The 11,027-nt window shown below is 62.2% G+C and overlaps 1 protein-coding gene across 1 annotated transcript; it reads right to left on the bottom strand.

Annotated features, from left to right (window-relative positions):
• Positions 1-3,429: 3,429 nt before the first annotated feature.
• KRT8 (keratin 8) lies at positions 3,430-10,118 on the bottom strand. Its single transcript, XM_066207326.1, has 9 exons — positions 9,697-10,118; positions 8,691-8,899; positions 7,938-7,998; positions 7,721-7,816; positions 7,462-7,626; positions 5,879-6,004; positions 5,304-5,524; positions 4,689-4,744; positions 3,430-4,600 (listed from the first exon to the last, which is right to left on the bottom strand). Exons 1-9 carry the CDS (start codon positions 10,027-10,029, stop codon positions 4,407-4,409), a joined length of 1,461 nt encoding a protein of 486 aa, XP_066063423.1. The 5' UTR covers positions 10,030-10,118; the 3' UTR covers positions 3,430-4,406.
• Positions 10,119-11,027: the final 909 nt, after the last annotated feature.

The following is an 11,027-nucleotide window of genomic DNA, read 5'->3' as shown; positions in this document are numbered from 1 at the left end:
CCCCAAAAGGGACACTAAGGGACTGAAGTGCCCGGTTTCCCCCTGCCGGCTCCCTCTCAGTGCCCCAAAAGGCTCAGGGACACCCCCCCCTCCCCCAAACCTGGGGGCCCTCAAAGTGGGGCCCCACCGGGTGGGTGAGTCACGGCCCCACCCGTGGGATAAGCTGGGTCAGGTCTCAGCTTCCCCCCCCCTCCCCGGCCCCCCCCTCTGGGGGGACTCCGAGGTCCCGGGCATGAACCCCCAGGGTGGGTTCGAGATCAGATCTTGTGGGAAGGAGGGGTCCCCGCCATGTCCCCGTGCCTCAGTTTCCCTTCCCGGGCACCACCAGCGCCCACAGCTCCACTGCTGGGAGATTTGGGTGATGAGGGGATTAAACTCCCTCCCCAGGATCCTTTGGGTGCGCCGGGACCCCCGAGATCCTCCCGCAGTGTCCCAGCGGGGTGGGGTGAGACCCCCTGCCCCCAGAGACCCGCCCATAGTTGCCCCCTCCCTAATTTGGGGTGCCTCCCCATGAGGAAGGGGGTGAAGCGAGCAGGGGATGCTGGCACTGAGAGGGTTATGGGAGGGGTCCTGTCCCACGGCCCGGAGTCCAGATGGCACTGAAGGTGACACGAGGTGACATCCCGGGGGGTCCCACCGAGCTTGAGGGCTCCAGCTCCCCCCCCCCCAAACAATCCCTTCCTCAGTTTCCCTGCAGGATCTCCGTGAGTCCCGATTTCCAACCAGGAGGATCGATGGGGCTCAACCCCCCCAAGCCGCGGCCCTCCAGAACCACCCAGATCCCCCCAGGCCCCCGAAGCCGAACCCCTGAGCCTCCAGACCCCACATCCCGGCCACAGCCCCCAAAACCCCCAAGAGCGCCCTGACACCCCCCCTCCCCCCCAGTCTACTTCTAGACCACCGCAGACACCCCCAGACCCCGCACGGAGCCCCAACTGCCCCCGACTCTTCAGCCCGCCCAACCCCCTCCAGACACCCCCAAATCTACCCCCTGAGCCCCTCCAGGAACCTCCAGATCCACGCCGACTCCCCCAGACCGACTCCCGACTCCCCCTAAACCCATCCCGCGCCCAGATCCACCCCCCGATACCCTTCCCCCCACCCCCAGCCCCCAAATCCTCAGTGGGGCCGGGCCCGGGCGGGGACTCCCCATTCCCGACCCACTGCCCCGAAGGACCGGGGTGGGGCAAATCCCGCCTCCCCCCGCGGATCCATTCCCGCTCCTCTGCCGCCCTCCAGCGCCCGCGAACCCCAAAATCACCGGGGCGGGAGGGGCTGGGGGTGCTAAGGGCTGCGGGGGAAAGCTCGGGGGGTCCCCAAACCCTTCCAACCCCTCTCCCCGAAAGAACGAGACCCTCAAAACCGGACACTGAGTCAGGGGGGAGTTGAAATGGGGGTCCAGAAGACGAGGTGCAGGGAGGCGACCCCAATTTAACTCTCCCGAGGCGGGCGAGCCAGGACCCTCCTTCACCCCAAAAGCCCCTCAAAAGCTCAGCCCCCCCTCCCCGAGGCTCAGGGGACCCGAGGGGCTCAAGGACTCTCCAGAATTTTGGGGGGGCTCACGGTGGGTCTGAGGGAACCCGTCCCGGTTTTGGGCCCCCTTCAATTCCCCTTGCAAATCTGGGAAGGGTCGCCAAAGCTCCCGGGGTGCGAACCGGGGAGACCTCAGGGCTCCGTGTACTTTGGGGCTGCAGCCCCTCCCCCAACTCCTTAATTAATTAGTGAGTGAATTAATTAATCCTCTGCCAGCACTAATTACGGGCACCAGGTATCACTGCCCCCCCGACCCCCGCCTGCGGATGGAACTGCGGGGGGGCGGACACCCCAAAACCTGTGACACCCCCAGACCTTGTGGACACTCCCAGCCCCCCAACCCCAAATCTGTTCTCAGCCCGCCCCAGCCCTCAAACCCTCCCAGGCCGGGCCCTGTCGGGTTAATGATTAACGGGTGACAAAGTCCGCTGTCAGCGCCCATTTTGGGGGATCCCCCCTTCCCCTCCACCCCGTGGGGACCCTCCAGGATGGCTCTGAGCCCCCCAAAATGGCTTGGAGCCCCTGCCATGCCCCGTGCCCCAAATCTCCACCACCACTAGCCCAAACCCCCCAGGGCACGACCCCGACACCCCCAAACCAACTGGGGGGGCCGGGACCCCTAAACGAGGCCGCTGCCACGCCTCCCTGCCGCTCCAAAATTGGGGGGGTCCGGAGGGCAAAGAGGGGGGCCCGAGAGCAAAGGGCCCCACAAAGCCCCGTGGAGGGACATGGGCACCCCAAAACAGCCCCTGGTACCCCTGGATGAGAGTCCAGGAAGGGACCCAGGCACCCCAAAATACATTCTGGCATCCCAAAATTACAGACCTGGCCACCCCAAAATTGGCTCTGATGCCTCAGGGTGGGTGCTTGTCCCCCCAAACTGATCCTCGTACCCCCAAACTGATCCAAGTGCCCTGAAATTGGTTCTGGCAGCCCAGAGGGATCCAGGAACCCTAAAACAGACCCAGACACCCTGAGATGGGCCCTGGCACCCCCTGAGGGAACCAGCCACCCCCAAACAGATCCTGGCACCCCAAAATGGGTCCTGGAACCCCAGAAAGGACTCTGGCACCCCAAAACAGATCCTGCCATCCTGGGATGGGTCCTGGTTTGCCAAAACGGTCCCAGGCAGCCCAGGATGGGCACAGACACCCTAAAACTGGCCTGGGCGTCCAAAAAAGGACCCAGGCACCCCAAAACAGGGATTGGTATCCCAAAACAAGTCCTGGCACCTGTGGAAGGGTCCTGATGCTCCAGGAGGGACCCTCATACCCGCAAACAGATATTGACAGCCCATGACGGGTCCTGGCACCCCAAAACAGAGCCGGACATCCAAAAACAGACCTGGGCAGATCAGCATGGTCACAAACACCCGAGGAGCAACCCTGGTGCCCCAGGATGAATCCTGGTACCCCAAAATAAACCCAGGCACCCACAGATGCATTCTGGAAGCCTGACACTGACCTGGGCACCCCAAGATGGGTCCTGGCACTTGGGAGAGATCCAGGGAACCCAAAACGGGTATTGGCACCCTGGCGTGGGTCTTGGGACCCCAAAACTGGTCCTGGGACCCCAGAGAGGGACCCAGGCACCCCAAGATTGGTCCTGGCAGCTACAGATGGGTCCTGGAACTCTAAAACAGATTCTTGGACTCCCAAACAGACCCAGACACCCCCAAACTGATCTGGAAACACCAAGATTGGTCCCAGTCCTCCAAAAAAGACTCAGGAACCCCAAAACAGCCCCTGACACCCCGAGATGGATCCTGCCACCCCCACACTGAGTCGAGCACCCCAAGATCGTCCTGGCACCCCAAAACACCCCAGGCAGCCTGGGATGAGCCCCAAGACCCCAAAGAAGAGCACACCCCCCTCCCCCTCAATTATCAACACTCCCAAATTTCCAAGGTTTTATTCCAGCAGCGAGCAGAACCCCCGGGGGAGGCCCAGACCCCCAGTTCCCACCCCACAGTCCGAGACGGGACAATGGGGGGACTCTCCAGGGGAGACTGGGGGGGCACTGGCTCAGGTTGTCAGTGGAGGGTGCCTGGTGTCCTGTCTGGAGCTGGGGACCCCCAGGGAAGGGGGCCAGGATGGAGGGGGGACACACCAGGGACGGGGGTCTCAGCAGGTCAGGATGTGGGGTACCCCCACGGGAATGGGGGAACCCCCCCAGGAAGAGAATTGGCTCAGCTGGCCTGGACAAGGGTGACCCCAACAGCCCTCCCGGACATGGACAGGACCCCCCAAGAAAGGGGGCTCAGGTGGCCTGGACTTGGAGGCAGGAAATAGGGGGCTTTGGGGGGGCTCAGAAGGTCAGGACATCGGGGGATCTCCCACCCCAGAAAAGAGGGTTCAGCTCAGCAGGACATGGGGGACACCCTGAGAACAGGAGGCCCAGGGGGGCTCAGCTTGGCTGGACTTGGGGGATGCCCTGGGAAGGAAAAGGGGATCCAGGGGGGCTCAGCAGGGCAGGACATGGGGGGACCCCCCCCCAAGAAAGAAAGGCAGGGCTCAGGGGAGCTCAGCAGGTCAGGTCGTGGACTGCCCCCAGAAAGGGGGAGCTCATCCTTCCAGGACATGGGGGGACATCCCATGATGGAAAGGGGGGGCTCAGCTGGGCTGGACATGGGGACCTCCTCTCAGAAAAGGGGGTTCACCTGGTCGGGACTTAAGGAGACACCCTGGGAGGGCAGGGAACATGGAGGATCCCCCTGGGAAAAGGGGGAGTTGGTTTGTGTGGACATGGGGGACACCCCAGAAAGTGGGGTCCAGGGGACCCTCAGCAGGTCAGGATTTAGGGTCTGCTCGAGGAAGGGGAGGCTCAAGTCAGCTGGCCAAGCCAAGGAATGGGGGTCCCCCAGGAAAGGGGGTTCAGCTTTCCAAGACGTCGGAGGACTCGGACACGAGTTTCCCGTCGCGGGTCTCGATCTTCTTGATGACGATGGCACGGGATTTTGGGGGGGCCGTGCCCTCGGGGAGTGGGGGGGGCACCGAGTACCCCGAGCTGACCACGGTCCCCCCAAACGCCTCCCCAAATCCCCCCACAAAACCTCCCCCGAATCCACCTGTGGGGAAGAGGGAGCAGCTGTGAGGGGGGGCACATGGGGGGCACCTTAAAGCAGGGGGCTCCAGGGAACCCCCCCCCAAACTCACCCAGGTACCTCGAAGTCTTGGTGTGGATGCTCAGGTTCTGCACAGCAGCCTCGAGCCTGGGGGGGGTTGGGGGGGTCCCCCAAATAGGATCAGTGATGGATGGGGGGATAAAGGACAAGGCCGGGGAGGGGGAAATCTGGGGGGGAGGGGCTGTCCCCCAAAATTTTCCCCTAAACAGGAGCAGTGACAGGGGGGTATTCAAGGAACACGAGCAGAATGGGGAGGGGCGTTGGAGGGGGTCCTGCAAACTGAGTGTTTTGGGGGGGGAGGAATAAGGGACACGGTCAGGTGGGGGGTATTTGGGACATTCATGAGATATGAGACAAGGAACATGGAATGTCTGTGGGGTATGGGATACCCACGGGATATGGGATGTCCATGGGATATAGGGTATGGAATGTGGGATGCCCATGGAATATGGGATACTTGCGGGATGCGGGACATAGAATATGGGATGTTCATGGAATCCAGAAGGAAGGGCATGGTATGTGGGATGCCCGTGAGACATGGGATGGAGCACAGGACACCGGGTGTGAGATATGGATGCCCAGAGGTTATGGGATGTGGAATGCCCGTGGCATGTGGGATCTGGGATTTGGGATTGGGGCTTCCCACCTGCTCTCCTCGCCCTCCAGCAGCTTCCTGTAGGTCGCAATCTCGATGTCCAGGGCCAACTTGACATTCATGAGCTCCTGGTATTCCCGGAGCTGCCGGGCCAGGTCCTGCTTGGCCTGGGCCAGGGCCCCCTCCAGCCCCCCCAGCTTGGCCCGGGCGTCCCTCAGCGCCAGCTCCCCGCGCTCCTCGGCCTCTGCCACTGCTGCCTCCAGCCCAGAGCGCTGCGGGACAGGACACTGAGCCCAGGATCCCCCTGGACCCACCATCCCCAGTATCCCAATATCCCTCGCCCCCTCAGTGTCCCCATGTTCCAGTATACCCAGTGTCCCAGTATTCCTCACTCCCCAGTATCCCTCATAAGCCCCTGTCCCTCACCCCCCTTTTCACCCAGCATTCCCAGCCCCCAAAATCTCCCCCATCGCAGAGCCATCACTCTCTCCTCCCGTTTCACAGACGAGATCCCAAGGGATCCTCAGGAATCCAGTGAGGGGGTTCCCATGGGGTGCTGGGGCACGTGGGGGGGGGGGGGGGCAGGCAGCATCCCTCCAAATTTCCATCCAGGTTGGACCCCAAACCTGATTTTTCAGAGCCTCAATCTCTGCCTGGATCCGCTGGATCCGGCGGTTCAGCTCCTGGATCTGGCTCCGGGTCTGGCGCAGGTCATCTCCCTGTTTCCCGGCCGCCGTCTTCAGTTCTTCATACTGGCGACACCAGACAGGGTGGGAATGTGGGGCATCCCTCAAATCCACCAGCATCCCAAATTTGGGAGGAAAAAGCTGGGATGTGGCCGAACTTGGAGGGATATTCCAGGGTGGGATGTGGTAAGTCCAGTTGGGTTTGTGGCTGAGATCTTGGGGGGATGGAGATGGGGGGACCCCCTTGTTCACCAGCACCCCAAAAATTGGGTGGGAAGAGATGGGATGCAGTGGAGGCAGGAGTGATGCTCTGACAGGGATGTGGTAGCTCCAGTTGGAATTTGGTGGGTCCAGTTGGGTTTGGAACTGGGATCTTGGGGGAATGGAGACTGGGGAGACCTATTTTCCCCCAGCACCTCAAAATTTGGGATGGTAGAGCTGGGATCTGCCTGTGTCAAGAAGGATACTTCAGCTGGCATCTGGGATCTCAGGGGGATGGAGGTGAGGGGACTCCTCACTACCCCAGCACACCAAAACCAGGAAGGAAATGCGCCAAGCCAGGAGGGATGCTCCAGTTGGGATAATCCATTGGGATGCTGTGGGTCCTGTTTGGAGTCAGGGTCTTGGTGGGATGGGGAGAGGGGAACCTCACATTTCTACCAGCACCCCAAAAATTCAGAGGAAAGAGCCAGGATGCAGCAATGCTGGGAGGGATGATCCACCTGGGATGTGGCAGCTCTCACTGGGATGTGGTGGGTCTGGTTGAATCTGGGATCCCAGCAGGATGAGGCCCCCCAGTTTCCACCAGCATCCCAAAACAGGGGATGAAAGAGCCTGGGAAGTACCGGCACTGGGATCTGTGCCAGGAATGGAGATGGGGGCCCCTCCCTGCCCCGCGGCGCCCCGGGACTGGGAAGAGCCCACACTGGGGGGAACGCTCCAGGCTGGGATGTGGCAGCTCCAGTTGGCTTTCAGGCCAGAAATTCTCCCACGCAGCAGCCTCCAGGGCAGGGAGGAAGAGGAGGAGGAAGAGGAGAAGGAGGAGGAAGGATTTGGGCCAGGGAGGAGGACAGGGCAGGGAGGACAAGGAGGATGAAGGCTTGGGAACAAGGAGTAGGATCAAGGAGCAAGGAAGAGGATGAAGGCTTGAGAAGCAGGGAGGAGGAAGGCTCAGGGCGGGGAGGAGTAGAATCAAGAAGAAGGAAGAGGATGGGGCACGGAGGAGGATGAAGGCTCAGGGTCTGGTAGAGGAGGGTTTAGGGAGTAGGAAGGAGGAGGAAGTGTCAAGGAGGAGGAGAAAGGTGAGTCAGGGAGGAGGAGGAAGGCTCAGGAAACAGTGACAATGAAGGATGGGGGAGCAGGGAAGAGGATCAGGGAAGGGAGGAGGATGAGCAATTAGGCAGGGGGGAAGAGGAGGAGGAAGGATTGAGGAGAGTAGAGGAGGAAGATAAAGGTTTGGAGAGCAGAGAGGAGGAGGAAGGGCAGGAGGAAGGCTGGGGGGGCAGCAGGGGTGCTGTCCTGACCTTGACCTGGTAGAGGCCTTCGGCCTCAGCACGGCTGCGGCCAGCAATGTCCTCGTACTGCGCCCGCACATCCGCCAGGACGCCGGCCATGTCCAGCTGGCGGCTGTTGTCCATGGACACCACCACGGCCGTGTCCGACACCTGCGCCTGCAGCTCCTGCAGCTCCTGCACACACAGGGGGATGGGTTTAGCGGGGGGCACCCCCTGAATGCAGGCACCCCGAATCCCAGGCACCCCCAAATTCAGGTCACCCCCAAACCTCCTCATAGAGCTGCCGCAGGAAGTTTATCTCGTCCGTGAGGCTCTCCAGGCGTGATTCCAGCTCCACCTTGGACATGTAGGCTTCATCCACGTCCTGCGGGAACAGCCCTGTCACCCCCCTGTTCTCAGCACCCCCAGGGACTCCCCCAGCAACCCCTTGGTCTCAGGTTCTCCCCCCGTGTCGGGGTCCCCCCTCAGTGTCGAGGTTCCCTCACCTTTTTGAGCAGGACAAACTCGTTCTCCTTCTCTGTGCGATGGTTGATCTCTTCCTCATACCTGGGCAGAGGGACACAAAGATGGGGGATGACAGGGGCACATGGAGAAATGGGGCTGGGGGACATGGGGACAGGAGGAATATGGGCATGGGAGCTGGGGGTATGGGGGCACATGAGGATGGGGGACATGGGAATGGGGGGACATGGGAATATGGGGATGGGGGACATGGGGACAGGGGTATGGAGACAGTAGGGATGGGGACATGGCAACAGCGGGGACACGGGTATATGGGGGCATTGGGACAGGGATGGGTGACATGGGAGCATGGGGACAGGAGGATATAGGGACACAGGGGGATGGGAGGACATGAGGAGGTGGGGACAGGGGGACAAAGGGACAAGGCAATGGGAGCATGTGGGGGCACAGAGAGGACTTGGACCAGGGATGTGGGGACATGAGGATATAGAGAGACCCAGGGACATGGGGGGGCATCTAGGGCCATGGGGACACAGGGATGAAGGGACATGGGGGTGAGGGCACACAGGATGGGGACACAGGGGTATGTGGGGGAACACTCGGGGACACAGACATGGCCTTAAATTCTTTCTGGAGGCTGCAGGCGTGGCCCAGGTGGGGTCAAGCAGGGGGTACAGCCCCGGGGGGGGCTACAAGGTGGTACTGGGGAGCTGTGGAGGATTCTGTGGAGACATGAGGGTACCCGGGGGATTTGGGGGACACTCGGGGACACTGACTTGGCCTTGAACTCCTCGACAAGCCCCCGGACGTGGCCGAGCTCTGTGCGCAGCCGCTGCCGCTCCTGCCCGAGTCCCTCAAGCTGCCGCCGCAGGGTCCCCACGTAGCCCTCGAGGAGCCCCCCCAGGCTGCTGCGGGGCGGGGGCTGGGCCCGCAGGAGCCCCCACTTGGTCTCCAGGAGTTTGTTCTGCTGCTCCAGGAACCGCACCTGCGGATGGGGAACGGCACCCCAAAACCAGCCAAAATCACCACAAAATCACACCTGCGGGAAAGGGGGTCAGGAGCACTCCCCCACCTCAGAATCACCCCCACACCCCCAAACTACCCCAAAATAACACACACCAAAAATCACCAAAAAAAAAAAAAAAAAAACCCCAAGAAAAAACACACCCCGAAATCACACCTGGGGGAAAGCAGGGTCAGGTTGTTCCCATACCTCAAAATCACCCCAAAATCACCCCAAAATCACCTCCACCCCTAAATCACACATGGGGGGAAAGGGAGAAAAGGCAGTCAGCACCCCAAAATTATCCCAAAATCACCCTCAGGGGAATGGGTTGGGCTGGAGGGGGGCATGAAGTGGAAGGGTGGAGGCAGGCAGAGATTTGGGGTCCTGGGACAAGCTGGAGTCTATGTGTCCTTGTGGGGAGTCAGGAGGGGGTCAGGGTGTCCCCAAGGGGGGTGTCAATGTCTCCAAGGGTCTCAGAAGGTCCCCAAAGGTGCTCAGGAGGTCCCAGCTGATCCAGGGGTCCCTGAAGGGTACCTGGAAGGGCTTCTAGGTGTCCCCAGGGGTCTCAGGAGGTCCCCAAAGGTGCTTGGGATGTCCCAGCTGAGACTCAGGGGGTCCCAGAGAAGGTCTCAATGTCCCCAAGGGTACAGGAAGTCCCCAAAGATGTTCAGGAGGTCCCAAGGAGGGTCTCAACGCCCCAGGTGTCCCAAGAGATCCCAGAAGCCAGTCCCCAGGGTGCTCCCACCCCTCTTCGGGGTCCCCCCACCCAGCTCCACCTTGTCGATGAAGGCGGCGAATTTGTCGTTGAGGGTCTTGATCTGCTCCTTCTCCTCCCGGCGCAGCTCCTGCAGCTCGGGATCCACGGCCACGTCCAGCGGCGCCAGGAGACTCCGGTTGATGGTGACGGCCGTGATCCCCCCGCCCGTCGCCGGGACCCACGAGGGGCCCCCGAGCCCCCCGGAGCCGCCACGGAGCCCCCCGTAAGGGCCGAGGGCCGGGGCCGTGCTCATCCTCAGCGCCGGGCCGGCCGTGAAGGAGCGGGACGAGAAGGAACGTCCCGGAACGGCAGAGCTGCTCCGGAGCGGCTGCCGGGGGATGGAGACCGACATCGAGGCGGGAGGAGAGGGGGAAAGAGGCTGGAGAGAGCTCGGAAAGTGTTTGCGAGGTGTGAGAGGAGGTCGGCTGGAGGATGAGGAAGCTGGGGAAGATGGGGAGGAAGCTGGAAGCTGGGAAAGGAGATTAAGGACGGAGTTTGGAAGGAGGTTGGAAAGTGGATGAAGAAGGTCGGGGAGGGTTGGAAGAGGTTTGGAGGAGGCTGCAGGGAGGATGGAGAAGGTTAGAAGGAGGATGAGGAGATGGGAGGAAGTTTGGAAAAGGGTTGGAGAAGGTCCTCAGCTGAGGAGGACGAGGACGACTGCAGGAGGCTGAGGACGGTCAGAAGAGGCTGAAGAGGCTCAGGAGGATGAGGACGGCTGGAGGAGGTTGGACGAGGCTGGAGACGGCTGAGGAGGACGAGGCCGAAAGCCGCGCTCGGGGCAGGAAGGCTCCGGCAGCCCCGGCAGGACCGGCCGGACGGGTCGGGGCAGGACGGGCCGGGCCGGGCGGAGCGGCCGGGCGGGTTCCGGGCGCGTTCCCGGTTTGGTTCCCGGGTTTACCCCAGAGCCGGGGGAGGAGAAGCGAGGGGAGGGACCGGAGCTTTAACCCCTTCGGGACGTGGGATCCGCGGGATCACCGGGATCCGCCGGGATCGGGACGGGCGGGGGGCGCCGGGGTGGGCTTACCCCAAAATGCGGTCCCGGTGCCCCCCACCCCCCTCCGCGCCCCCTCCCGGAGGAGGAGATCCACCGAGTGCCCAGGGAGTGTCCACAGTGCTGTCCCCACGGTGTCCTCTCACCTGGGTCTCCCAATCTGATTCCCCTTCATCAATTCCCCAAGTTCTGTCCACCTAGTTTGGACCCCCAGCCCCTCACACCAGACCGGGTCCTCCCAGTCGCAGTCCCCAACCCCTGGCCCAAGCCCACATCCACAGCTTGTCCCCCAGTCTGGGTCTCCAGACCAGTGTCACCACCCTGTGTCCCCCAGTCTGTGTCCCCAGCACCACATCCCC

The sequence above is a fragment of the Chamaea fasciata genome, unplaced genomic scaffold, assembly GCF_029207755.1.
Source record: "Chamaea fasciata isolate MVZ Bird 193981 ecotype frontalis unplaced genomic scaffold, bChaFas1.0.hap1 SCAF_41, whole genome shotgun sequence".
Taxonomy (NCBI): Eukaryota; Metazoa; Chordata; class Aves; order Passeriformes; family Sylviidae; genus Chamaea; species Chamaea fasciata.
This window is presented reverse-complemented; position numbering and strand designations above follow the sequence as displayed.

Excerpts from the sequence above, each read along its gene's own strand:
- KRT8 (XM_066207326.1), bottom strand. The coding sequence starts at position 10,029 with ATGTCGGTCTCCATCCCCCGGCAGCCGCTCCGGAGCAGCTCTGCCGTT. Across the intron at positions 7,999-8,690 it reads GTCGAGGAGTTCAAGGCCAA|GTATGAGGAAGAGATCAACC; the intron begins GTCAGTGTCCCC and ends CCCTCTGCCCAG. Across the intron at positions 4,601-4,688 it reads CAAGACTTCGAGGTACCTGG|GTGGATTCGGGGGAGGTTTT; the intron begins GTGAGTTTGGGG and ends TCTTCCCCACAG.